Source organism: Xiphias gladius, chromosome 11, assembly GCF_016859285.1.
Source record: "Xiphias gladius isolate SHS-SW01 ecotype Sanya breed wild chromosome 11, ASM1685928v1, whole genome shotgun sequence".
NCBI classification, from domain to species: Eukaryota; Metazoa; Chordata; class Actinopteri; order Istiophoriformes; family Xiphiidae; genus Xiphias; species Xiphias gladius.
In genome coordinates, this window is record NC_053410.1 from 27,495,597 (window position 1) to 27,522,811 (window position 27,215).

Here is a 27,215-nt window from a genome sequence, read left to right on the forward strand (position 1 = left end):
TCTCCTAAAACCTAATGTATTGTATGGTTGTGTATTTTATACATATTTTTGGGCGGTCCACAGCTGAATTTAACCAGAGATGCCGTAGTTCAAGGTTGGCACCTTAACCTATTTCCCACCTCACAGTTTTCTTTGAACTGATTGTAAATATTAGTAAATGTTTCGATTTTCATCTCACTTTACTCTTAAGGCTTTGGATTTGTTTCTTTTTTTATCTTCTGTAAATTTATCACTTTCTCTAAATGATGGACAGTTTAATACATGGAATAAAACAACTAGATTTGGCAATATTCTCTAGTGCGGTTAAGAGTTTAGATATTCAATATTTGTAAATACATCACTTAAAAAAGGGCCATACATTTCTGTCTCTATACTTTAAACTATTCATTTGCATATGTGAATATAGATGTTATTTACAGGACACATTAAACCATTAGCTGAGTTGAAGTTCGTAATGAGATGTTCTTTCTGAGCAACCTGGGTGGTCCACTGCACACACAGGCTGCGCGCACGGTGCTCATCCCCTGGTACGTGCGCCTCTAGAGGCGAGCTTCAATATCATAGATCGGGTTTTACAAATACTTACTTGATCATTTGTTTCTGCTTAATGCCAGTGACCGCTTACGGCGACTGAATAAATGAGGAGGAAGCTCTCAAATAGCGATGGAAAGTTGTCAAACTGTGCTCCGATTTAAATTTTTAAGAAGACGGACATTTTTACTTGCTATACTTAATAGTAAAACGGAAGTCGTTAGCCGATAGCACTTAAGACCGTATAGGATTTATTTACAGCTTACCGGTCACGCTTTAATGTGGAGCGCATCCGGCACATCACATCCACATTTTCAGGTTTAGTGGTTATCGTTTATTTAAGCTATTTTCATCCACCAAACAAGCAAGACGGGGCTAACGTTAAAGCTAGCTGAAGCCAAACAAAATTCATTATTGAGATTTCAAGTATCATTGACAGTAACGAAAGAATTGCTTAGGGAAACTCTGTATGCCGAATTTAGCATACAACCTGAAAAAAATTCTTAATGTTATCGAGGTATGTTTTAAGACGTGTCTTGTTTATTTATAAGCAAGACAACATAAATTCGAAGTTTCAAATATAGAATTCACTAGAAACAGTATATACAGGGAGAACATCCCCGTATCTACAGGTAGCATCAACGTTTCTTTTGGGTGCAGCGCACTATTTCTTGGTCTTAAAAATACAGTCAATAACTGAAACAAAATTTAAAAGGAATCTTTCATCTAACAAAAAAGTAACAGAACAAAGTCGGCAGTTTCTTCGCTTACATAACGCTAACAGTAGCTGCAATCGATGTTCGTGTAGACTGAATCAAAGATAACACAAGCAATATAGCTAACGTCAAAAACTCAATGAATGCCGACTTCAAACTTACTTATCTCCTGTTGTTTTTATCCACATATATAGGCAGCTTGACAAGATCGAAGCTGGGGCGAATTTAGTTTTAGCGGCAAAGGAAGTGGTTCAGTATGAGCTGCTGCTATTGGCCAGATGGACAGGGAGGGCGGGATTAACGGGTAGAAAAAGAGGTTTGCTCTAAAATGTGATGGCTAGAGCATGTTACGATGTTCATATCTTGTTTACTTTGGTCTCAAGAATAACGGTTATCTCGGCATCTCCCACGGTAATTTCCGCTGTCTGATCATCCGCTGACAGAGATTGAACGACATACTGCTGCCGTCTCATATGCCGCATGCGCTTCTCCCCGCCCCCGCCTCTTTGGGAAATACCATTCTCTGCATGCTTCTGGCAGGAGTACATTACATCCATGGGGAGTACGAACAGACAAGGCAAAAACTATTTGATATTTTAATGATTCCTCAGGCGAACGTTTAACAATGATTTAATCGTCACTACCGGGTTCATTCATAATGATGGATGAAAATATGAAAATGGTTAGTCTGAAATTTGTAGGTTTGAATAATGATTTATAGAACACAGTTTTATGTAGCCTATCTGTTCAATAATCAGGTTTTTACATGCAAAAATGAACACGATTTTCAAAGTCAAAAAATAAAATGAAACACAAAATAAAATGTGTGCTACTTGATTTCAAAGTGTCCAAAGAAAAACATCGATATAGCCTATGGAATTATGAAATTTCCACTGTCAAGCCAGCCATTGCAGATGAAAATACAGGTTTGTGCCAGTAAAGGCCAATTTTTGGGTTCCACACATTCATGTTCACAGGGTCCTTTTTTTTAGTAACATAAACTTTTATTGAACAAATAACAATAATACACAAAGAGAGCCAGGGAATGAGACAAAAATCACATTACACCAGAGTAACACAGTGGACAAGAATATTACATAAAAATATTAAAATACATAAATTTAGTATTTTACAAGCTTTCTTTTTTTTTAGAGCAATGCAATGTTTGAATGTACTGTTTGCAGTCTGTTTCAAATACTAAGAAAAGGGGTCTGCGATTTGAGGATTAACATTTATGAATGAGTATTTTCACCAACAATAAAATAAAATTAATATAGAATTCATTGGCTTTAACAAAAGACTAATTGGTAGAACAAAACAGTACATGTAAAAGAAAGGGACCCTCTGAGTCAGTATGTTTAGTGATGAATAGACTGACATCTTGCCAAGATTTGTGAGTATGAGGACAGACCGTAAATAAATGCTCTAATACTTCAGGGCACAGTTCACACACACAAAAAAAATAAATCAATGTCCTTTTTAAATTTTTCTAAAAAGACCTTGGAGAGGTAATATCGATGAATAATCTTAAAAGATGCTCCTTTTGTCTTACAAGTATTAAGAAATTTAGATAATAAATTCCATATTTTCTTCCAAATGAGACCAGAAAGGAGAGTATTCAAGTAAGATATAATGTACAAAAATGCAACAGAGACCAAGTGTTTCTGGAATAAAGAACGAATATTACGCTTTTTAATTTGTTTTTTAGGAGAAACAGATTTGACCATTGGGAGTTACAAGGGGGGCCAGTGGAAACAAGGATGTCTGAAGATTTACTGTATTAATGTAAAGCATTAGTACACCCAAACTGATTGCGTCAAAAACTACAGCAAATTCCTTTGGAGGTATTGCAGTGTTATATTTGTCAACAAATTCAGAATAAGACAAGTAAACCATGAGATCTGTACAACTGACCAACCAAAAATATTTTATGTTCAAACCAGTTCCTAAAAAATAATGATTTGCTCTTGTACAAAATATCTGTTGTTTGACATATAATATATATGAGAAGAAAATTTATGTTTATAAATTAAGGATCAAGAAAGAGATATTTTTTAAGTTAGACAGTTTTAGAGACATTTTTTCTGTGTTATGGCTGCCGGGTGAAACAAAGTCAAATGCTCTTAGTTTCGAAGAAAATGTAATTGAGTTGGAGGTTGGTTGTTTTCAAAATTGTTTATTCCAAATGATCTTGAAAGTATCATTGAGAGGTGAGAAAACAAGAGAGTTAATCCCATTATGTTCAAAGTGTTCATTAACACAGATTTTCTTATGTACTGGGGTCTGTTTTTCCAGATAAAATTACACATTACATTAAATTATTATTAATCGTCTCTGCAATCTGTCTGTATACATCAAGAGATAAAGCAGTGAGTTGAGATTTGCCCTCTGCTTTAGTTAGTAAAATTCTGCCTCTCAACACCAAAGCCCTCTGCAGCCACCCAGTAAACTTTTTTTTGGACTTTATCTATAATCAGAATAAAGCGAAATGAACATCTGGAATCTTTGGTGATCTCCCCATCAGCAATAGAGATACTGTACCTTTCAAAGGGCTGATTTTTTGAAAGTCAGAGAATAGTTGAGCAGTAAAAAAAAAAAAAAAAAGGTATAGGGAAAATGACTGTCTGACCTGGTTTTAAGTCAATTTTAGGAGAAGTATCTGTGTGCACTTTAATTGAGCAATTTGAATTCTTATACATAGTTTGAATTGCAGCACAAAACTAAGAGTTAAAAACCAAATTTCTGTAAGGCATGAAATATGATGCCATGCTCAACAGTGTTGAAGACCTCACAGAATTCTTAAAAGAGGAATACACAGAGGAGCCACAACAGTGCTTTATAATGACCATTGAGAAGACAAACTGGGTGCCACATATCACATATCATATGTGGGATCATGTGTGGGAATAATGTGTTTAGGCTTTCACATATCATATATGTGTGTCATATAAGTGTGGGGTTAATGTGTTTAGGCCTTGAGTCGTCATGGGTGGAAGAGCTGTATCTGTTATACATTACAAAAACATCCCATGGAGGAAGGGAGCAAACTGATCTGCAAATGCAAAATAAAACAATACCTGCAGGCAGGTATTAATGGGGTCCAAGCCCCCTGCGCAATTCGCACCCGGCAGCTCGTTGAGGCGATGCAAGTCAGACCTTCAGGCCTACGGTTGCAATACAAGACTCAGGTTGAGAGCGGCAAAGATATTGGAAAACATTCCACCAAGGTTGGGATGTTTCTGAGGGGTATTCCAGCCGGGTATTCTAGAGAGCATGGTTAACCTAGCTTGGCATATACATTTGACTTGGGGTTGAGTAAACTTATTGCAACTTATCCAACAATTATGAGGGTCATTAGATGTTAAGTGCAACAATTTTTGCAGATTGGACTTCATCTTTATTCAACTGTTCAACTTTGTGTAACAGCGCCACCTAGTGGCCAATATGCACCAAATTTTGTAAAGACGCTCATTGTGGCATGGCACACGACTGGCCAAAGTTTTGTCTTAATCGGACAGACCTACGTAAGATATGACATCACTTCCTGTGTACAAGTACAAGTGTTTCCGTTTTAACTTTTGCATTTTTTGGAAAATCAAAACTCTATTTAATGGGTGTGGGCTATATCAAAAGATTCAGCTAAATTCAGGGAACGCACGGATATAAGGTTTTTGAATGTGCGATATACTACTTGGGAGTTAGTGGCCAAAAGACGCTTACCTTGATCATAGTGCCATCTGTAGGTGGACGTGTCATTTTTGGTGTCAGATGTGTGCACCATTCTATACCTCCACTGAAAATTTTGGGAGCAACCCTGCTTTGCAAGCGTGTTCCCCCGCTCCCTTGGACTTGGATCCCAAATAAAAAATCTGAGTGATTACAGTAGGGTTCCCAGCACCATTGGTACTGGGAGCCATGCTGCTTTGCATGCGTGGCCCCCAGGCCCATGAGCTTACACCCCTATTGAAAACAAAAAGAATAGGGTTCCAACAGCTTTTCTGCTTGGACCCCTAATTAATTCAGTAATACTTACATTGTTTTACCTCTTCAGCTGCATACACTGCATTTCTCCTAGATATTTAATGGATAAGAGATCTATTGCCCCAACTTCAGTGGGGAGAGGTGTTCTTGTATGCTAAAATCACTGACGTATCCTTTTGATACAGATTCTCCTGTGTAGTCTCCAATATGGTCTACCAGGGCCATTGGCAGTCACTTGTGAATCCAGTCTTATCTCCTGCTTCCTCCAAGTGGTCTTTGATTGTCTTTGAATGTAAACACCAGATATGTTTACAGCGGCCACATGGACTCTCAACTAATTTACAACTGTGAGAAAGGAAAGAGTGCATCTTTTGGGGGTAGCCTAGAATGCATTACACCTAAAAAAAAAAAATCTGTCTCTTCTGTTGTGCTCAACGGTATGCCACAACATTCTCCACCGGTTGGACTCTTGTCCCTTGGCAGTGCTCTCATCCTTAGGTGATTTATGCTCCATGGTGCCTGTGCACCAGCCTGAGCACACTCTGTATAGTGAAAGGATGTCACAATGTGGCTACCACAGCTAGGGAGTACTTCGATTGATGATCAGTTTAGAGTCCCACGAAGGAGACGCACAGTGTTATGATGAAGGGGGTGTTAAGCCTCAGTTAACAAGAACTTCTATACACTGTCGGTAGAGTCAGTAAACCATTAACTTATCTGAGGGTTTATGTTTAGGTAGGAAGATATTAAGAAAAAAGAGAGAGAGAAAGAAAGAAAAATGATTTTTGTTTCCACATTAAAATAGAAAGCATTTTATGAAAGTACTTAAATAGAATTCAAGTATTCTCTAAAGTCTTTAAATATCCAAAAAATTTGAGATTGATTTTGATCCAAACAATTTGGCTGTGACATGCAACTCATCAGAACTGCAGCCCCTGTTATTTCAACCATTGTTAGCATTCCATGTATGAAATTCACTCTGTCGAGCCTAAGCAACCCAAATATAACATATGTTATCAGCACATACTTGTGGCTGCTGTGACTCAACAGAGTGAATTTCAAACATGTAACAATCACCTTTACTGAAATAAAAGGGGTGCAGGTACTCTAGAGGGTCAAAACTGCTTTGAAATGAAACTCATTGGAACCCATAAGTGTCTTGGTCTCAGTTTCGGATTAGTTGATTCTGTTAAATGACACTTGCAATGAGTAAGAGACAAGAGAAAGAACAGAGACAATCTGCAAATTGACAGTCTTGGATTCATCCACAACAACTAAAGCAGAAGGAACTCAACCTGGCTCAGAACTGAAGTTTTAATTAAAGGGCACACTTGCTGAGAGGGAGTTAAGATTGGCAGTTTGCTCTCAGGTGTGTAAAGATCATACCCAGCTGCACATACAGCCATGTATGGTTTGTTAAGAGCCATGTGCCATGTGTGACTGTACTTTATGTTTAGCAATGAATCAACACGCTCAACCCCACTGTATAGGCATAAGTACAGGTGTGTTGTATTGGCTAATGTAATGAAGTGAAACGATTTAGCCAGTAGTGGGTACCGTGTTGCAAATAACAATAATTGTTGTTATGTTGCACAAACTTAGAAAATCAAAGTATATTATTCTACAAATATTTGTTAGTATCACTGAAAACAAGTCCATAAGAAATCTTTATTCATGACAGATGGAATTAAAGTACCATCACAATGGATCCAGAAACACTCTTTGTAAAACAATTTTTAATTAGTCCTCTCTCATTCTGAGTGAAAGGGAGTTAACTGTAAAAGTAGGCCTTTTATATTTTTGTGGCCTTGAGAGGACTGGAATTATTTTTGGTTATATTTATATTATATTTGGATTTTTGGTCAGACAAAACAAGTAATCTCAAGACATTACCTTGGGCTTTAGAAAACCGTGATGGGTACTTTCACTATTGCCATGGACACTTGCTGAGAGATGCTAACCAAGGAACTTAATAGGGTCACTTCTCAGCCGAGAAAACGGTGATCTGCATTCCTTCTGGAGACATATGCTACATATAAAAAGCACTGTGGCAGGGGCAAGAGCTGCTTAATTTTTTACACAACTATAATGCACTTGTAGAGAAAGTTTCTTACTGGTGGGCCAGGCTCTCTCTGATCGGTTTTAATTCTTCTTCAGTCATGTTCATACTGGAGTGTTGACTATCTGGACCTATATTGGGTTACTGTGATTAATCAGTTGTCATGGTTTTTGCAACAAGTCTTTAGCAGACCAGTGTTGTCTAACAAACCTTCTACATTGTCCTTTTAAGGGTCTGCAGTTCCCTCCTCTAACCTTGTTTTTAAGCCCCCTGCCCTTATCACTTCAAACTATGCACTTCTCTTTACTCATGACTGAATAGCCTACCTTACCCCTAAGGCTCCCTTACAGTATGGCCACCCCTGCTGATCAGTTGTTACCATAAGGTACCCACATGTTACTTTCAGACAGTGTTCCCCAAAATTTTCATTTAACTGGCAGGGGTTTTCAGATAGAAATCAGCCCTCTTTCCTCTGAAGAATAACATAAAGATGTCAAACAGTGACCTCCTTCAGAAGGGATGGGTTGTGGGATGGCATTTTCGGTCTGTCTGTCACGCGGTAAGTGAGTCCACCACTGTAGTCCAAAGGGAAATATTTTGACAATTTTTGGATGGATTTCCATGAATTTGTGTACGTTCATTTATGGTCCCCAGAGAATGAATCCTAAAGTCTTTGGTGATCATGAGGTCAACATTTTTGATTCAGAGTGAAATGTTTCAAGACCTATGAATTGCCATGAAATTTGGTAGAAACATTTATGTTCCCCACAGGATGAGTAGTTATAAAATCTGTGAACCCCCGACATTTCATCTAGTGCCATCATCAGGTCAAAATTTCAATTTGACTAATACTTTGGTGTATGACCAAATAACTGTAAAGCCCTCAGCCTCAGATGGAAATTGTGTTTAGTGTTAATTAGCAAATGTTATAATGCTTACACACTAGACTAAGATGGTGAACATGTTAAAAATTACCTGCCAAACATCAACATGTTAGCGTTGTCATTGTGAGCATACTAGCATACTAACATTAGTATTTAGCTCAAAGCAATGGGACTTTGACCCTCAACGAGCTGCTAGCGTGGCTCTAGATTCTTATTAGCACATCTCTGATCCTAAGCATTGTCGCAATCTGCTCCTTGTGTGTCTTTATATTGACTCTGTGCTTCCTGTTTTATTTTATCATTTACCTGTTGTGCATTTGGTTGTTTTACTTCCTGCTGATGTTTAACTGCAGCTGGCATCCAAGTAGTTGCATGACTGCCATCTTCAGGAATCAGTCAGCCCCTATATTGTCCCGACTACTTTACTTTTTCCATCAGTCCTGTTTCCCACAAGAAGTTGATGAAGAATCTTCTGCCCTGTTTACTTACATCCCAATTCAGTATGTTATTTAATTCTCTTCCTCTCATCCCTAATCTTTGCATTTCCTCCATCATGTCCTCCCTTTCTGAAGTAAATCTATTGCATTTGGCGATAACATGTTCCACAGTTTCTGGTACCTGACAATGCTCACAGAGACCCTTTTTCCTTCCCTGTACCTTACACTGCCTGGTTTATTTTGAATTGGATTCAAATGTGTCCCCCTTTTCTCCTGATCCCAATGATCTTGCCATACTCTGCTGATATTTTTTGTTGATATTTTTCCATATGATGCCCTGGTTTGAATAGTTTGATACAGATGTCTATGTTTCCTTTCCTAAGTACTTCTTTAGCTAGTTTGTCCACTTTTTCATTTCTTCTGATACCTATTTGAGCAATAAGAATATGACCTCAGTGATTTGTTCTATTGCTCTTGTGTGAATTGACATTATTTTGAATAGCAAATCCTGACGAGTATTGGACACACCTGACTTAAGACTAAAGAGTCCTGATACAGAATCACTGCAAATGAGGACTTTGTTTGGTCTGTACTGTTCAATCCATTATAGGGCCATAAAAACGGCGTACAATGGAACTGTATAAAGAGCTAAGAAATCAGAAGTGCATTTAAATATTAAAATTTTTGTGACCTAGCAATGTAACTGCACAACCTCTACTGTCTGTAGCTGGGTCTTTGGATCCATCAGTAAATACGTGCAGATGATCTGATTATTTGTGATCTGTATACCAATATATCACTCTCTAAACACTCACTAAATCTGCATTTATATTTTTTGTCTTAATTTGCAGTAATTCCATAGCAGCCACACAGGGATTACTGGCCAAATTAAGGTTGGGCAAAACTCTAGGTCAGACACAAATTAAATTTCTTAGATGCCTTTCCCAGCAGGTCTTTAACACTTTTGGGTTGAGTGGTTATCTTCATGACCTTCCAGATTTATCCAATAGTTAATTAAAATTTGTTTCCCGCATAGACACAATGGCATTTCACCTGTCTCTACTTGGAGGTTCTTATTGCACCTATACAAACTCTCAGGGCTTTGGCCTGGATAACATCTGATCCTCTATGTCTGGTTTCTGATGCTTACCCATATGCTACACAACCATAATCTAGCCTGGTTCTAATTAAAGCTACAGTTAGGTCCATAAGTATTAGCCTCTGAAAATGAGGGACTAGGTTTAAAAATGACTGTATTTCCTAAACAGTTAATGCAATATTTTTGTTAAACCCCTTGAATTAAAGCTGAAAGTCTACACTTCAATCACATCTTGATGGCTTTGTTTCAAATACATTGTGGTGGTGTACAGAGGCAAAATTACAAAGAAATGTGTTACTGTCCAAATACTTATGGACCTAACTGTATGTAAATGTATTTCAAGAATACTATATCTGTTCCCAAGTCAAACCCTACCAGATATCTCATCACATTTATAACTTTTTACACTTATCTATTAGATTTTTAATGTGGTCTTTCCATGTTAATCTGGTGTCAAAGTAGGCACCTAAAAAACAAAATGTCTCTACTGTTTTTTAAGTTCTTTCCGTACAGCTTCATCTCAAAATTTTCCCTAATCCTCCTTCCCGTAAAGAAATTTAGTTTTGTTTTTATCAACCAAGACTTCAAATCCCCATTTCTTTCCCAAAATTTCAATTTGTTTTATCCCTTCTTACAATTTTTGAACTGCATGTTCCAAATTTCTTACTTTTTTCCACAAGGCTCCATCATCTGCAAATAATGACCTCCCATATCTGGTGACACAGTTCCAAAGATGTAATTTTAATTTTTTGTATAATTGAGAGTAGTACAGGGCTTACCACACTGTCCCTTGTGGAGTCCCATTTTCTACCTAATATTTTCCGGACATTTGAGCTCCTACTTTTACTTGAATAGTTCTCTTATTTAAAAAAAGTCAACAGACAGCCTCTAAACGTTTCTTGTAGCCATCTAGAAGCTTCTTGCACCTGTCTGCTGGTAGTTCCTTCCACTCTTCCATTGCTATGTATTCAAGCTCTTTAAGGTTTGCAGGAGTCCTTTTTGCAATGGAAGATTTAAGCTCTCTCTAAAGGTTTTCAATGGGATTTAGGTCAGGACTCATTGCTGGCCAGTTTAAAACAGTCCATCTTTTCCGTTTTAACCATCCTTTTGTGCTGCTAGATGTGTGCTTTGGGTTGTTGTTCGTCTGAAAGACCCAAGACCTTCACTTCAAACCTAGTTTTCTGTCACTGGGAAACACATCTCTCACATTTCTCCAATACCAGAGGCGGCAAAGCAGTTCCACAGCATGATAGAACCTCCACCATGTTTTACTGTAGTTAGGGTTTTCTTTTTTTTATGGGCTTCATTTCGTTGCCTCTAAACAAACTTAAGCACTACATTCCCAAAGAGCTCTACTTTGGTTTCATCTGTCCTTTGAACATTATCCCAGAAAGACTGTGGCTTATATATAAAAGCTATTGCAAGCATTAGTCTTGGCTTTATGTGCCTTTCTTCCAATAGTGGTGTCCTCCTTGGCCTTTGCCCATGGAACCCTACTTGGTTTAGTGAGCGGCATATAGTACAGGCTGAAACCACCACTCCAGATTCCCCCGGATCAGCCTGAAGCTTGTTAGATGATTTGCATGTTTTTTAAAGGATCAAGATCAACCTTTGCTGACTTCTCTCATTGAGTTTCTTCTTAGCACTGTGTCCTGGAAGCGTCTTAATATTTATATGACTGTGAAACTTCTTTATAACATTCTGAACTTTTGAAAGAGGGATATTAAGATCTTTGTTGATTGCCTTGTAGCCTTTGGAATTGTTTTAGTAGTAACATTTTTGATGCTCTCAGACAGCTCTCTTGTCTTTGCCATTGTGAAAAAGAAACAGGAAACAATCAGCCCCTTTTTATGCAATAAAACCATTATTCATTGGTTAATTCAGATCATGTGAACACTGAAAATTAAGCACAGGTGAGTCATACGTGTTTATTTTGTTTGAGGAACTAATTAATTAATTAATTTCATCAAAAGGGGGCATTCATTTTATGTCTGTATTTTTTATTTCACTACATATATAAGCATTTTTTGTTGTTGTCGTTGTTGCTCAGTAACTTTGGAAACTTTATTAAATATTCTGATTATACAAAATTGGTTAATTTGCTTGTATTTCTGAAGATATTCTAACTTCTGAATTTATAATTCGGGGGTGCCGATAATTTCTTAATCAAAATTCCTTCCTTCCATAGCATATCATAAGCTTTTTCTATGTCAACGAACACTGCTGCCACTGTTTCTTTATTAACTCGTGCCTTCCTTATCTTATCTTCTAAACATAATACTGAATCCAAAGTACTCCTACCTTTTCTAAATCCACTCTGACACCTTATATTAGCTGCTGCTTCTCTAAACCACACAATAACCTTTCATTTACAATGTGTTCCATAAGTTTACATATATCCGATGTAAGTGCCATTGGCCTATAATTTGATGATGGGTTACTTGCATCTTTCCCTGGCTCCCTTATAGGAACAATAACTGCCCCCTTCCAACTTGCTGGAATGCTACCTTCCTCCTACGCTTTCTTATACAATGTTAATTTACTCAATCCTTCTTTACTTAAATGTTTAAGTATAATATTGATAGAGTAAAATTGTATATAGTTATCACACATTTGTATTATCCATCTACGATTAAACTATAACGTACAAGCTGATTGTGTTGTATGTATGGGCCCTAGACCCATTTTACAGGTTGTCCCAACTATCGTCCCAGAACAATGTATGGTTGAAGTTATGAATAAGAACAATCCAAATAAAAATTGTAGCTCATGGGACTCTGTTTTTCCGGTCACCGATCAAGATAAAAAGAAACCTCTTTTTTCTAAAAAGATGGCACCAGGTAACTTTACATGTATAAACATTACAGGTACTGGATACAAATTAGGCAATATCTCTAGAGTGCAATGTACATCAATAACTCAAGTACCAGGTAATTTCAATCCCATAGCCAGAGCTGACGTATGGTGGTGGTGTGGAGATGACAGATTGTTTGACAGACTACCTAGTGACGCAACAGGAGTGTGTGCTCTTGTGACTCTTATGTTGCCAATGTCTCTGTATCAAATGACAGCAGACAGGGTCGCAATTCTAGCCAGCCAAGCTGACTTCTCTGAATTAAATAGACAAAAACATGTATTCTATAGTGATGATCCAACTTACATTGATGCAATTGGGGTTCCACGCGGTGTACCTGACGAATACAAATTAGCAGACCAAATAGCAGCAAGTTTTGAATCCTCGGCTGGTGGTGCACAATTAATAAAAACGTAGACCGTATCAACTACATTCACTACAACGTCCAGAGATTAGGCAATTGGGCACAGAGTGGGTTTGAGGCTGTTCACAACCAGTTATCAGCGACCTCCCTTATGGCGTTCCAGAATAGAATAGCCGTCGACATGCTGTTGGCAGAAAAGGGAGGGGTCTGTGCTATGTTTGGGGAACAGTGTTGCACTTTCATCCCTAATAACACAGCTGCTGATGGAAGCCTCACCAAAGCCATTGAGGGTCTTAGGACTCTCAATCGCAAGATGAAGGAACACTCTGGGGTCGACACATCCATGTGGGATTCATGGATGAGCGTGTTTGGCAAGTATAAGGCTCTGGTAGCCTCAGTACTGATGTCACTCGCTGTTTTTGCTGTCATTCTGACCTTGTGTGGATGTTGTTGCATACCATGTCTGCGTTCTCTTGTTAACCGTTTCATTACTACAGCTATCTCACCTATGGAAGACCGCATGGCCCAAATGTATCCTTTGCTTGGAGACGATCCAGACTATGATGATGACGATGATGACAGCGAAAATTCTGACGCAGATGTTTAAATCATGTTACTCTGAGTGTAAATATGTTTGTGTTCATAAAAATGACCTGACAGCTAAAATTCGAGAGAAGTGGCTGACACAGTGATATGAGAATTTCAACAAATGTATGATAAACAGGAGGGACATGATAGAGTAAAATTGTATCTAGTTATCACACATTTGTATTATCCATCTATGATTAAACTATAACGTAAAAGGCCCCTCATGCCTTAGATTGTGAGAATAGAAGTGTTGTGCAGACAGAACAGCTCCTCGTCCCGTCCTTGACACCACTGTCTGGAACCAGACGTCCGGAGAAGATAACATATCACCATATAAAGAAACACTTTGTTAACATATACAATGTGAGTTATGTTTTAGCGCTGCAGACTGTGCACGCCCTGATCTTAATAAAAAGCAAGGCAACGGCAGAGACGAATTTAGAGCGGGTAGAGACGAACTTAGAGCGGGTTGGAGATTGTAACTAAGCAAGTCTCTGTCCGTTCTCCTCGCGAGTAAGAAATTCATTCATGGGTCTTCTCTCTTTTGTGTGTGTTGTTTGATATATTAGGTGGTGTAAACCTAACAAATATAACATATTTCATCCTTTCCTGGAGCAGTCATTCCATTCTTTTGTCATTGTAAATGGAACACTCATGTCATCTTCTGTCTTTTTCCTATTTCTCAAGGCATTCATATTTTCAGATTTTGTTTCCTCTCTACCTCTTTTTCCCCCCATCAGATAAATTGTTAGAACTGTGTGTCTTAACAAAAGTATTAACCAGTAGCTAAGCTGTTTCTTTATTAGTCACTTCTAATTCTGTGGTTTTAGCACAGGAAAAATCCACTCCCTGCTGTCCCCTCCCATCCTTCTAATAATCCCCCACACTTCTCCTACTGGAGCTTTGTTCCCAACTTTCTCCAATATGTCCTTTTTGCCTGCCTTATTGTCTTTCTCACTAATGCCTGAGCTTTTCTTAATTATCTCATGTGTTGAAAGCTGTGAGTTCTTTCCATTAATTTAAATGCCATTTTTCTATTTCTAACAGTCTCTTTACATGTATTGTTCCACCATGGCACTGCTTTCCTGATTGTTTTTCCATGACTTTTGGGGATAGATTTTAGAGCAGCTGTCTTAATACCTTCTATTATCATCTATTACCATTAATCTTATTTAGGTAGCCTTCACTCCTCACTCACCTCCTTAAACCTCCCCCAATTAGCTTTCCCAAAAACCCATTGTCCACCCCTGTCTACTTCTGTCACTGATGCATGAATGTTTATCTTACAAAATGTGGGGTAGTGGTCACTGCCAGTGGATCCTTCATGATATACTTTCCAGTCAAATATTGGGGCAATACTATTAGAAACCAATATTGGGTCAAGTACAGAATCCTTTTGTGTTGACATCTATCCTTGTTTTACTGCCATCATTTAGGCTGACTAAACTCCTTCCATTTAATTATTCTTCTATGGCTTGGCCATTGCCATCAGTTTTCTCACTCTCCCAGAATGTGTTATGAGCATTGAAATCCCCAAACCATTAGCTTGCCTTACCTTGCCCTTCTATTTCCTCTAGTTTGTTTAATCCGATTCTCATACATGGATAACAATAATTCACCACCACCAATTCCTTCCTTTCATCCCACACTTCCACTACCACATACTTAATTTATTTCTTTATGCCCAGTACTCTATACAAAAGTGAAACAAGGGATTCCTCCTTCCTATCTCACCTAATTGCTTCATATTCATAAATTACACATACCAAATTTGGTTTCAACCACGATTCTTGTATGCACAGAATGTCTGGTCTCTGCCTCCTACTATAAATTTCTTGAGCTCCTGTCCATTGGCTATCAAACTTATTGCATTCAACTGAAGTATAAAAAATTGTTATTATCATCAAACAATACGTGATTTTCGGCTTGGCTGCAAAACAAGATTGTCTATTACTTTCTCCCATTTCAAGCCTATTATATCAAGATGATGCACTTCTGCTTTGATGATTATTTGAATCCTCTCAGTTTTAGACTGAACCTCATATGCTGTATTTATCACCCCTGCAATGAAAGTCACCAGCTTCTCTTTCTCTTCCCACACCCTTATTTTATCATTCTGCTCTGCCTCCATTACCATTTGTCCGTGGCTCCCCTGACTTCTTCTCCTGCCTAGACAGTTTAACTGATTCTGCATTAGATAATTTTTTCTTTTATTTACATTTGTTGGACTTCTGCCACACCCCTCATTGCTTCAAAACCCCAATATTCCTATGTTTCCCTCCACAGTTGCAGCATTTCGGTTGTACTCTTCCTCCACACATAGCACATCTTCTCTTTCATTTGCACACTTTTGCCAAATGCTCAAATTCTTGGCAGTTGGACCATCTCAAGGGTTTTTGAATATATTCCCTTACAACATTTTTTTTTAACAAATCCAAAAATGTAGGTCCCTCGGGATATCCTTTACATCAAATTCTACCAGAACTGTTTCACTTATCCTTTTTCTCAACTCCTCGTCATTCTTTTAGCACTCTTGATTGCACTGTTGCGTACCCGCAAGTTCTCAACAAGATCCTTCATACTAACACCAAGGGGTACTCAACATATCACACCCTTGTCTCCATTGGGCCCCTGCTTTCCATCTTTACTTCCTAAATGGTGAGGAATACGAGAAAGAATACTGTTCCGGACCTATACAGGCCGTCGGTCAATATGCCCCACAATATTCCCCACACAATCAGTTCCTACAGTCAAGTCCAGATGTTCGGGAATCCAATATCAGTCTCTTAACCTAAAAAAATTGTCCAAAATACCATCATAGCGTGCAACAGCAATTCAAACCTCCTTCCGCAATATCCATGTCGTGGCTCTCCTTGGCTGTTTTACTTCCGGTCTTTGTGTTTTTTCCTGCCTGTGTGATTGCCTGCCCCACCCCAATTAGTTTCACATGTTCCCTGTTACCCTTGCCTCCCTGAGTTTTGGATTTCTTGAGTCTGGCTTGCCAGTCTGTCTGAACTGAAGTTTTTTCTACCTGTCTGCGTGTAAGCCTGTTTTCTTATATTAAAGAACAATTTCTTGAATCAGCCTGCTGTTGTGTCTGCATTGGGTCCTCTATCCTGTTTCCGTGCAAACTTGAATATGAACCCAGCAGACACTGCTTCTGAGGATTAATTTTTTTCATTTGTTGTACACTCTTGTGAGCTTGTATGGTGAATGGGGTAAAAAAGACTGCAAGTAGAGAGCACAAAGAGGCTGTTCTAAAAGTGGCACATAGAGAGGCATCCTCCAAGCTGTGGCTAAAAAATTCCTTACCTGACTGGCCTAGGACTTTTTACAACACCCCAGATTCACAGCCAGCCTGCTAGCCACCAGCCAGCCTCCCATACTGCTAGCCACATTCCAGCCTCCCAGTCGGTTAGCCTTGGGCTTGCTAGCCTCCAGCCTGCCTCCCAGTCAGCTTGCCTTGGGACTGCTAGCCTCCATCCAGCTTCCCAGTCAGCTTGCTGTGGCAGAAATGAGTGTATAATTTCCTGGTGAGAAATAAAAGTATTAGACTCAATTGAGTTTTGAATAATTTATTGCATAAGAAGATAAATCAAACAAAGGATTAAATGAGGCAACAAACAGAGTCAGAGCAATACTATTCAGCTGAGTAGGGACAGAGTTCTTTCACCAAAGCTGGTTCAAGAGTCTGACAATTCCTCTGGAGTTGAACAGATCTTTTATACATGTATTTCATATGAGCTGGTGGTCAGTAGCCCCGTAGGCATCAATCTGTCCTCCAAAAGAGGCAAACTTCGTTCCTCCTGGCCCAAGCCTATTGGGCCCATATTTGACTAGCCAGTTCGTTGGGGTCTTTCAGTTTATTTTAGACAAATAACATGTCGGACACATGAAGTACAGTGCTGACACAGCAAAACTCTTAATTAAGAGCTACTAAGTTAAGAAATTTCTATTATATTTCCTCCCTTTTTGTCATTTTTGACAAGACAAGAACAAGCAAACAATATAAGTTACAAGCAAACAACTAAAATTTAGTATAAAAAAGACCTTTTAGAGCAAACACGAGTGATGTAAATTCACAACAATTCAGAACATCACCTCATTAACTCTAAGTCCATGAGAGCATTTACTGTTTTACTAGCAGGTAAGGAAAGCACGATATTTCATTGGGTTACACAACATTCTCAAGTTCGTCATCACTATCCAACCTATCTGGATAAGGAGGATTCCATTCAGGAGCAGGGTACAAATCCGGTTTGTCTGTGTATTGAACTGATACCAAAGTTGTAGTTGCAATCTTTTTGACACAAACCTTAAAAACGGTTACAATTAGGATGATAACAATCATATTCAAAATCATGCTACCTATTATCCATAACAATCCTTTAAGAAGAGAAGCTCCCCAAGATCTTGTCCATGCCTGCATTTCTCCAAAAGGATTCCAGCGATGGTCTTCACGCAATTCTTTAATGCCCTGTTCTGTATCTGATATTACATCCTGAACTGCTGAATAAGCATCTGAGATGTACGTACAGCATTCTGCACCAATAATTTTACATACGCCTCCTTGTGAGGCGTATTCCTCTTGACTCCTGTATGTGCCATATGATGGTATTAATATACCCAGGACCCTTGAACCTACAGAAATGGCACGTTTGTGATGTACATGGAACGGAGTTTTCCCTATGTTTGGAACAACTGTAGGCGATGTTGCTATAAACTAAATAAACGTATTCTGGTAATGTAAAGTCTCTAGACTCACTGGAAAGGTTAATAACATTGTTAGTAGAGCTGCTCATACCTATGAATTACCCACCTATCACGTTAAAATGAACACAGAGGCTTACATCAGTCAAAGGATGAACAGGAATGGGGGGTTTTGGCTCAGTAAAATCTCTGTTTCGAGGTCTGGTTGGAATTAAAGGTTTGGTACAATTATGCCTTGTCCAAGATGAATGTGTGACACTAAAATCATTCGCCCAAGGTATGCTTTGTATACCTATTTCAAATCAAATAGATGCTATATTTGGTAAGAGTACATACAGAATTTAAACACTTCCTTTCCGTAGCGCTATTAGTTTCAGCCAAGGTCATTTGCATTTGATATCTTAACCCTTGTTGAACATATTTCTTATAATACGTTAATCTAAACAGAGCTACCCAATTGGCACCTTCAGGTCTATTTTTACGATTCAATGTTATCACCGCACCGCTGATAACATTTGGGGCAGCGGTGAGGGCTAATATCTGTAACGTTGGAGGAATTATGTGTTTGTATTTCATAGATGAGGAAAGGTATCATTACTAACGCGTTCAGTGACAGTAACATGCACATGCCTTCTCTAAGGCTCAAACCATGCCTTCTGAAAGGGTTCCATGGTCGCTGTCTATCCATCGTTGGAGAGAGAACATCTCCTACGTCCTAGACACCATGATGGTGGAACGCCAAGGGATATGTGACCTCATAGGTGACACATGCTGCACTGTTATCCCAGTGCACACAGGCGAAGACGGTAACCAAACTGTAGCCCTAGAAAACGTAAGACAACTGAGAAATGAACATGTGGCAAGCTCTAACTGGAACACTGGTAGTGAAAAATTATGGGAATGGTTAAAAATGGTTATATTGTCAGGGATAGCAGCAGCTCAACCTACCAATAATACTATCAATTACCTGTTGTGTGCTACCTGTAATTCAACTCTTTATCAAGTTAGTACTATCAACAGCCACAGGACAGTTTCCTCTAAAGACAGAAAACAAATTGATTGGGAGGAAATAACTTAGACATGGATACTGAATTATGCCAGGAAAGATTCCACTGAGTATCTTGGGTCTGTCTAACTCTGTTGTTGTATAAAATAGACAATTATGGCAGAAGGCTCGTGGCACAATTGGTACGAAGACAACAAGTTCAGATCCACTCTGAAACCACTGGGCGAATGGCAGATGCAACTCCAGGAACCCTGACTGAACCCACCGGCCTACAACACCCATTATCACAACTACTACAGTCCAGCCACGATGAATAGTGGTCCTAGTGGAGTGGGAAGCCAGATGGTAGAGATGACCGAGGTGGTGATTGAGGAGGACCACTGGATCCCAAACCCACAGCAGGACAACTACATGGCCTCCATTCCCAGCTCCAGGGGAATGGGAACCAGTTATGAGGAACAGCCGGTTCCAGACCTTTCTCCAATATCATACCTTGCGCAGCTACTCCAAGACGCGTTTCAAGACTGCCCTGACCAGCAGGATTTCGGCTTCAGGTACACCAAAGGTCCACAAGGCCAGTTCCAAAGTGTGGAGATGCCACAACATCCAAGGGAATGGACTGAGCAGAGGGACAAGTCCATCCAGGAACTTGCTGGTCTAACTCCTTGGATAAGGCTCCCAAGGAACATCAAGCAGGGGCCGGTTCAGGGTCCTTCCTTAGAGCGCCCTTCATCAAGTTATTACTGCCAAATGGAGGTTCAGAGAAACCTCCCACTGCTACTTCAAGAGAAAAGGCAGGTTACCCCAGAGCAGGGAGAGGACTATTGACTTTAGGGCAGTACGGCACCACATGAAAAAATGATGGCATGCCAAAGCCGGTCTGCAGAGAAGGGCTCAACAGAGGTGTATACACATAGTTATATACCATATAGTTAGTTTTTTTTATATCCATGGACCTTAGTGAATGAATGTAACTACTGAAATCATTAGATGGACGACAAATTGCCAAACACATTTGCACTGGTTATTTTACACACTTTTCCATGACAAGCAGTTGTCATAAGAATTTACTTGTTAGACAAAATACTTGCTTATCATATGAGTTCGTAAATAATGTGTATCATTCATATATTATTCCTTAACTGAACAGATGATATTTCTTAGTTAAGCTCAGAGACTATATATAAAGATTCATAAAGACTCTTTTAATACAATCTTTGGTTAAGATGTATTTCCTGGTGAGTTGTTCCCATGTCCCATCTTTATGACATGCTCTGAATGCATCGTAAGACGTGTCTCATTACCCAGCATCCTCTGTACTTCCTGCTTTCGACTGCAGTAGTGACAGTCGGACCGAACAAAAAATGATAGTTTAACTTCACTGTTTAGCTGGGATCAAATGACAGCGTTATTAACGCTTCCCGGCATATTTCACTGACCGCTTAATTAAATGTCATTTCTGTTGACCTGAGCGGAAAATCAAGTATGCAGTTCTCTCCCAGTAATGTAGATTTCACGTTCGTCTCTTCGACAGAGGCTGAAGGTAGGCTATTGCAAGCAGAACTCCACAGCTAGCAGGCCTTGAATCAGCTAACTACTTACCTGTTTACATGCCCAATTCAGTTGTCATAAAGTAGCGAAATAACCAAGATAAAACTGTACTCGGTCAAAAAATACTACTTAGGTGTGGGCCGACGCTGTGCTATTTGAAATAGCTACTGTAACGTTATATTATTGAATGTGCAAGCAATCATTGCGTTCGCTAATTAATTTCAATACTATTACTGGTGTTCATGTGGGCTTGAAAAGAACGTAGCTAACAAACACCACTGAAAAACTGGAGGCTATATTTGATCTTGCTGACCGTCAAGTTAAGAGTCAATTTAAATGAAACATCAAAGTGCTGCTTGCTACATAGCTCTGTGACAATAGTTAAACTATCTTGACTAATATATAAATTACACTCTTGTTTACACTGGTCACTCAGTAACTTTCCACCATCTCATTTAGTAAGTAAGTATAGTATCCTGTGGCGGATGGAGACTGTGTGGATGCTTATCGGGCATCGATTCTAATAGCTAACGCTAAGATTTTTACTGCAGTAATGCTTGTATGCAGACTTAACGATAATGAACCTTATTAGTCAAGATTTCATAACATTACTCGGTGATTGAATAGTGAAGTAGATATACGGAGTTTTCTGTAAACGTCTTAATACTTTGTTCAATAGATGGATAGAGTGCTTTATTAATCCCAAAGGGAAATGTCAGTGTTATAGTGCTTAAATCACATAAACAAATGAGGGCAGGTGAGCAACAAATATAAAATATAAAATAGAATAATATTAAAACTAATAGGACTAACATTTCTCGGACTAACGCTCGTCAGTGATAGTGGTGCTGTACAGTGATGCTGTAATATAATGTACATCAGTGCAAGTCAATTTGATATTTTTTAGCTGTACAGAAGGGTGCAGATTTGTCCTTGACAATTAAACAGAATTAACTATGCATTGGATATATGCATAATATATTAATTATTTACATTATGTTTACAGATGGTTGTCTTTAGGGTTTGAAGTACAAAAGAAAAACAGACGGGATTTGAAATAGTACAGCAGATGAATCACTAATTTAAAAGGTGTGATGAATGATTGTATAAATAAACATGTTCTCCGCAGAACTCAGCGGCACCATGAGTGCCCCAGACATTAAACTAAACATGGGCAGTGACAGCAGTAAAGACCTGTACGCCACCACCTTCCTGAGGCAACGAGGATATGATTGGCTGCTGGAGGTGGAGGAGGATGACAGTGAAGAGAGCAAACCTCTTCTGTGAGTATACTTTATGTTCAATCCTTTTTTTAACTCGCATCTTTCTTTTAATCAGCTTTATCTTTTTCTATACAAACATGACTGAACCTGGCTTTATCCACTTATAGTAGCTCATACAATGCTTTTAGTGGCTGCTACTGTATTTCTACACAGGAACGGCCTTTAAACTGATCATGCATCTATAAGGTAAAATTAAAGTGCACAATAGTATACTGAGGACATGCCTACCAGCTGAGTAGCTTTAATCATGAGTGTACACAGTGTTGTGGTTGATATTACTCAGGTCTACTTTGTGCATCTTCACCACCAACTTCATTCATATGTAATAGTCCAACAGTTTTATTATGAGATTTTCTGTTGAATAAGTTCAGATCTGACTTCAATAAAAAGAAAAATACCAAGCTCTGATGATGTAATCCTACTTTCTCCTATTTTATACAGTTCTTATGTAAACAGATTTAATCCAAACGGACTGAGTGCAAGTCTGCAGTTATGATAGTGTGGTCTTGTCTGTGTGAGCAGGGAGGAGCTGGACATTGACCTGAAGGACATCTATTACAAGATTCGATGTGTACTGATGCCAATGCCATCACTGGGTTACAATCGACAAGTGGTCAGAGACAACCCGGACTTCTGGGGCCCACTGGCTGTGGTGCTGCTCTTCTCAATGATCTCCATCTATGGACAGTTCAGAGTGAGCAGGACATAATAAATACCACTGTGTTATCTGCATTCAACCCTATTTCCTACACTGTTCCAAAATTGTTTGTTAGCCCCTTTCCATAGGAAATTAACTACATGTTACCTGGAGCTTTCCATAACCTGAACTTTCAAGAACCTTGTGAGGCTTTGGTATTAGGGTCTTCCTCGCTTTTCCACTGTATTTTCAAGCTAGTGTGTTTTTCGATATATGTACCAAAAAATCCCACAGAAATCCATATGTTCTACATGGTATGCAATTGAAGAAAACAGTCGTGGGAGAGACAACAATGAAAGAAGTGGTGATATTGTCATTGATTCTCATTCATGTTGTTTCATACTGAATCTAGAGCAGTGTTCAGGTTGGCAGTACTTCATCAAATGCCCTAAACAGCATCCATCACGTCCAACCACTTTTTGTTTTTTAGTTTGCTCATATATTTTTCCATATTTTTTCCATACATATGCTGAGAAATCTTAGGCCTCCTCCCCTCAAATATTAATGAGGGTCTGGAAAAAGCGGTTTGTCCAACAAATGTACTCGATTCGTCTTTTTTCTTTTTTTTTTTTCAGTATTTGTTGACCTGGTCCATACAGATGTAGTAGTACAATGGTATTGTTTGTTGTAGTTATCTTTGCAATAAAACATCTGTTTGACCAATTATAACAGACAGTGCAGTACTACCAACTTCTGAGAGTACCTGGAACCTGCATTTCCAGTAGTGTCACCCCATGAGCAGTAGTCCAAATTTAGTTCCAGTGACTCGTCCCCAAATTTACTGGACTTTGGGGAGAGATCATTGGAAATGAGCAGAACCTGTGACAAGGGATGAACATTATGTTAAATTTGTTTAGTTCCTGTAGTGGAAAAAGGTTGTAAGTATATCTCAGGGACTTTGCATCCCTTACAGTCTAGTATTAAATTCAGGAGAAAACAATGCTTACCTATTTACACATTTTAGTTAAATTTACAGAAATTAAAAATCAGTAGCTTCAATTTGAAGATATTAGAATTAATTTAAAGACTTATATTTGTGGGGCTGTTATAGTTCATATGATAAATTAGTTGATGGAATGTTATGAATGTTACATAATTGTTGTCTTAACTTCTTAGACAATTCGGTGTTGACACTAAACTTTGCTTTTATTTCCCAGGTTGTGTCTTGGATTATCACCATCTGGATATTTGGATCACTAACGATTTTCCTGCTGGCCCGTGTTCTTGGTGGTGAAGTAAGTATAGCTGACGCTTAATCATCTTATTCAGCCAGTCGAAATATCCTCAGATGTGACACTTACTTGTTATTTTAAAACAAACATTTTCTTATGTAGTCCTGTTGTTCTTTTGAGCAGGTTTCCTACGGCCAGGTTCTTGGAGTGATTGGATATTCCCTTCTTCCTCTCATCGTTATAGCCCCTCTGCTTTTAGTGATTGGGGGGTTCGAGGTGGTCTCTACACTAATCAAAGTGAGTCAAAGACCAAACAGTAATGGACAGTCTTTTATTTTTCATGTTGTGTAAAATTAAAACTTTAAATGGATAGATGACGTGTATAATGACATCTGATAGGAGGGAGAGTCCACCTGCTTAATTCAGTAAACTGCTTGACTTAATGTTTAGAATGCAAACCTTTTTTGGCTGCATTACAAACTGAAGGGTGGGGTGGAGTATTTTAATTTGTCATGTGCTTGTGGTTTATTTTTTTCTTATTTATACAGATTTTTTTGTTTTTATACATAGTCAGAATTATTACTAAGGTTTTGACTTTAAAACACATTACCCAGGCTTATGAGAAATACTATATTATCCACAGTGTCTGCCCAGTTATGGTACAGTCCAGCTCAACTGCAGAGCAGCCACCCCACACTAAGTCAAGTCTAATATCACAAATCACAACTCCTTTTACAACCTGCATTATTATATATGAAATAGTCACTTTTTAATGCCTTTGTTTATCATCTGGGATATGTAGCGCTGTAGTCAAGCAAAGAAAATCTTGGTGGACTGAAATCGTACCCACTCTTCAAGCAATGGATTGGTCAACGGGGGAAAAAAGTCTGCACGTTATCTCTAGATGAACTATAGTGCTTTGAATGCACTCTACCTGGCACTCTTTTTAGCCTAAATGAATCCTACACAAACATAAAAAGCTAGTATTTGCAGCATATTAAGTCATTTTAACCCAATTATTTTATACTGAAAGATAACTACAGACTCAAAGCTGACCAGTGTGCACCTGCCCATATTCATATTATTTCCAAAAAGAGAACTATATAAACTTGTGATGGTGATCCCAGTAAAAGAACTATTGAGGAAATATACACTCAAAGCCTCAAGCATTAAACACAAAAGTTGACGGAGCATCCTAAGCCAGGCAAGTTAGCCTACAGTTTTTAGATGTTATTCCATGTTGGTTGTTGAGCTGTGATATGCAAACTGCTGTTCGCAAAGTTTACACTTGACTTTTTGGTCACCTGTTTTATCAAAACGCAGTTGACCAGTTGACCAGGAGACTACAGCCTTAGTGATATGAAAACATCAAATTTCCATACAGTCTAGAAAAAAGTGTGCATCCTAGTCATAGTTTAGTTATAAAATCCTAGTGCACTGTGGAGCATCCCTCCTGCCTGCCAGCTGTCAGCTCTGTCAGCTGAAGAGTTAGTCACACTGGACAGCAGTAGAAGTCGTTGTGCCAGCGTCTGGTACAAAGGTAGTTTAGGCAAGATAACTAACATTCAGCAACGGTGCTGAAAGTGTCGGTGCAGCCTACAGAAATGGGTTGCTCTGCGTCCTCCGCTCACTGTTTTCATTACTAACAACCTGTGATTCCATCACAGTTAGTTCTGTAGTTAGGTGATTTGAGACAAGATTGGTTGTAAAGGTTTACAGCCTGCCATACTTTTATCCTCTCTTGCTCTGTGTATGATGATGCAGCTTAAAAAAAAAAAAAGACAAAATGTGAGTCAACTTGGTGACTTCTCAACTGATCACTTGAATCACTATTGTTTTGGGACAGCACTTGAAGCAAAAACAAGCCCTTAAAATCTTGGTGCAGAACAAAAGAGAGAGAAAATGATTAGGGCTGCAAATATTTTATTTTTATTTTTTTGCATTGTGGATTAATGTGTGAATTATTTTTATTAGAAAAAGAAGGTACAATGTCAGATAACAGTGAAAAATCCCCTACATAATTTCCCACAGCCCAAAGTGATGTCTTCAAATAACTTTTTTTGTCAGTCATTCACTTTTGTCAATCACTCAAAAGATATTTCATTAATTCAAATTCAAAGAAAAACAGCAAATCCTCAAATAAAAGGAGCTGGAAAAAAAGTTTTTGGCTGAATAAATAACTTAATAAATAACTGGATGAACCTTTACACTAGTTTACATAAAACCCATTACACATCACCAGCTTGGTCTTGAATAATCCAGAGCATGATAAAAATCTCCCAATGTAACTTTTATAAAAGCAATAAGGATCATGCCATTTGAAGTAATTGGAGTTATGTGATATTTCTGAGCCAGAAATATTGATGGATAAATGTAATAATACTTTCTTGTCTTTTCTCATGTTCTAGCTGTTCGGTGTGTTCTGGGCTGCTTACAGTGCTGCTTCACTGCTTGTTGGAGATGAATTTAAAACGAAGAAGCCACTTCTCATATATCCCATTTTCCTTTTGTATATCTACTTCCTATCACTATATACGGGTGTGTGACTAGAAGAGTTGACACTGTGGACCTTTTAATGGACAGTGACCCTGGAGCATGAGGATGAAAAGTCAAACAACGGAACCAGGATTTTTTTAAAAGGTGTTCATTTGTTTTTGTTTTTTAACTCTGTTAAATTCTAGATGATGGGGATTCTGGGAATATATATCAATGTATATAGTTTTGTCCCTTTTGTCTTTGGTCAATAAAATGCATATGCTCTCATAGCTTAAACTTTGGTATGCAGACTTTGCGTTCACCCTTGCCATACATTAACCATTGTCCTGCATTTATATGTAGTTCATAAAGCTGGAAATAATCATAGAGTTTAATATTAATGTAATTTACTTTTCTTTTTTTTTTTAAACTTAATCATAGTGAATGATGTGGTGCCAAACATTTGTGTTTATGTTTCTGCTGTAGGAAGATTTTTGAGAAGACAGACAGCACCACACAGAAAGAGAGTGTTGAGCATAATGCACTGTAATGAACTATGAGAAATATCCACTTGTGCTTTTCATTTTTCATAGACTTGTTTTTCTTAATTTATGGATTTCAGCAGCAGAAGTAGACTGAGTGGCGCAGTTAGTGATATAAACCATTGTCTACTGATTGTGGTGCCTTGTTTTCCCAAGCTGAGTCCTGTTTATCAGTGTAATATTCCGGAATATAATCATTTGACCAATAATAACAGTAAAAAATTAGAGTCATTTGCCACTTAAACATCTAGTATTTACTGACTAAT

The 27,215-nt window shown here is 38.4% G+C and overlaps 2 protein-coding genes across 4 annotated transcripts in view; one reads left to right on the top strand and one right to left on the bottom strand.

Moving 5' to 3' along the window:
* The window catches only part of exo1 (exonuclease 1), a 31,396-nt gene extending 29,703 nt beyond the window's left edge, over window positions 1-1,693 (bottom strand). For 2 of the 3 annotated variants that reach the window (XR_005708404.1, XM_040139659.1), the window contains exon 1: window positions 1,410-1,693. The gene's annotated coding sequence lies outside the window, so the exon portion shown is untranslated. Of the gene's footprint in view, window positions 1-1,302 lie in introns of all 3 variants that reach the window. The other variant, XM_040139660.1, reaches the window with a different exon arrangement.
* Window positions 1,694-20,537: 18,844 nt separating this feature from the next.
* Window positions 20,538-26,832, top strand: yipf4 (Yip1 domain family, member 4). Its single transcript, XM_040140075.1, has 6 exons — window positions 20,538-20,772; window positions 21,910-22,063; window positions 22,586-22,757; window positions 23,918-23,995; window positions 24,116-24,229; window positions 26,341-26,832. The coding sequence occupies exons 1-6, from the start codon at window positions 20,715-20,717 to the stop codon at window positions 26,476-26,478; spliced, it is 714 nt and encodes a 237-aa protein (XP_039996009.1). The 5' UTR covers window positions 20,538-20,714; the 3' UTR covers window positions 26,479-26,832.
* Window positions 26,833-27,215: the final 383 nt, after the last annotated feature.

Bases quoted from the DNA above. Each gene is read 5' to 3' on its own strand.
- yipf4 (XM_040140075.1), top strand. From the start codon at position 20,715: ATGCAGTTCTCTCCCAGTAATGTAGATTTCACGTTCGTCTCTTCGACA. The intron at 20,773-21,909 runs GTAGGCTATTGC...TGTTCTCCGCAG, and splicing joins CTCTTCGACAGAGGCTGAAG to AACTCAGCGGCACCATGAGT. The intron at 22,758-23,917 runs GTGAGCAGGACA...TTTATTTCCCAG, and splicing joins CCATCTATGGACAGTTCAGA to GTTGTGTCTTGGATTATCAC.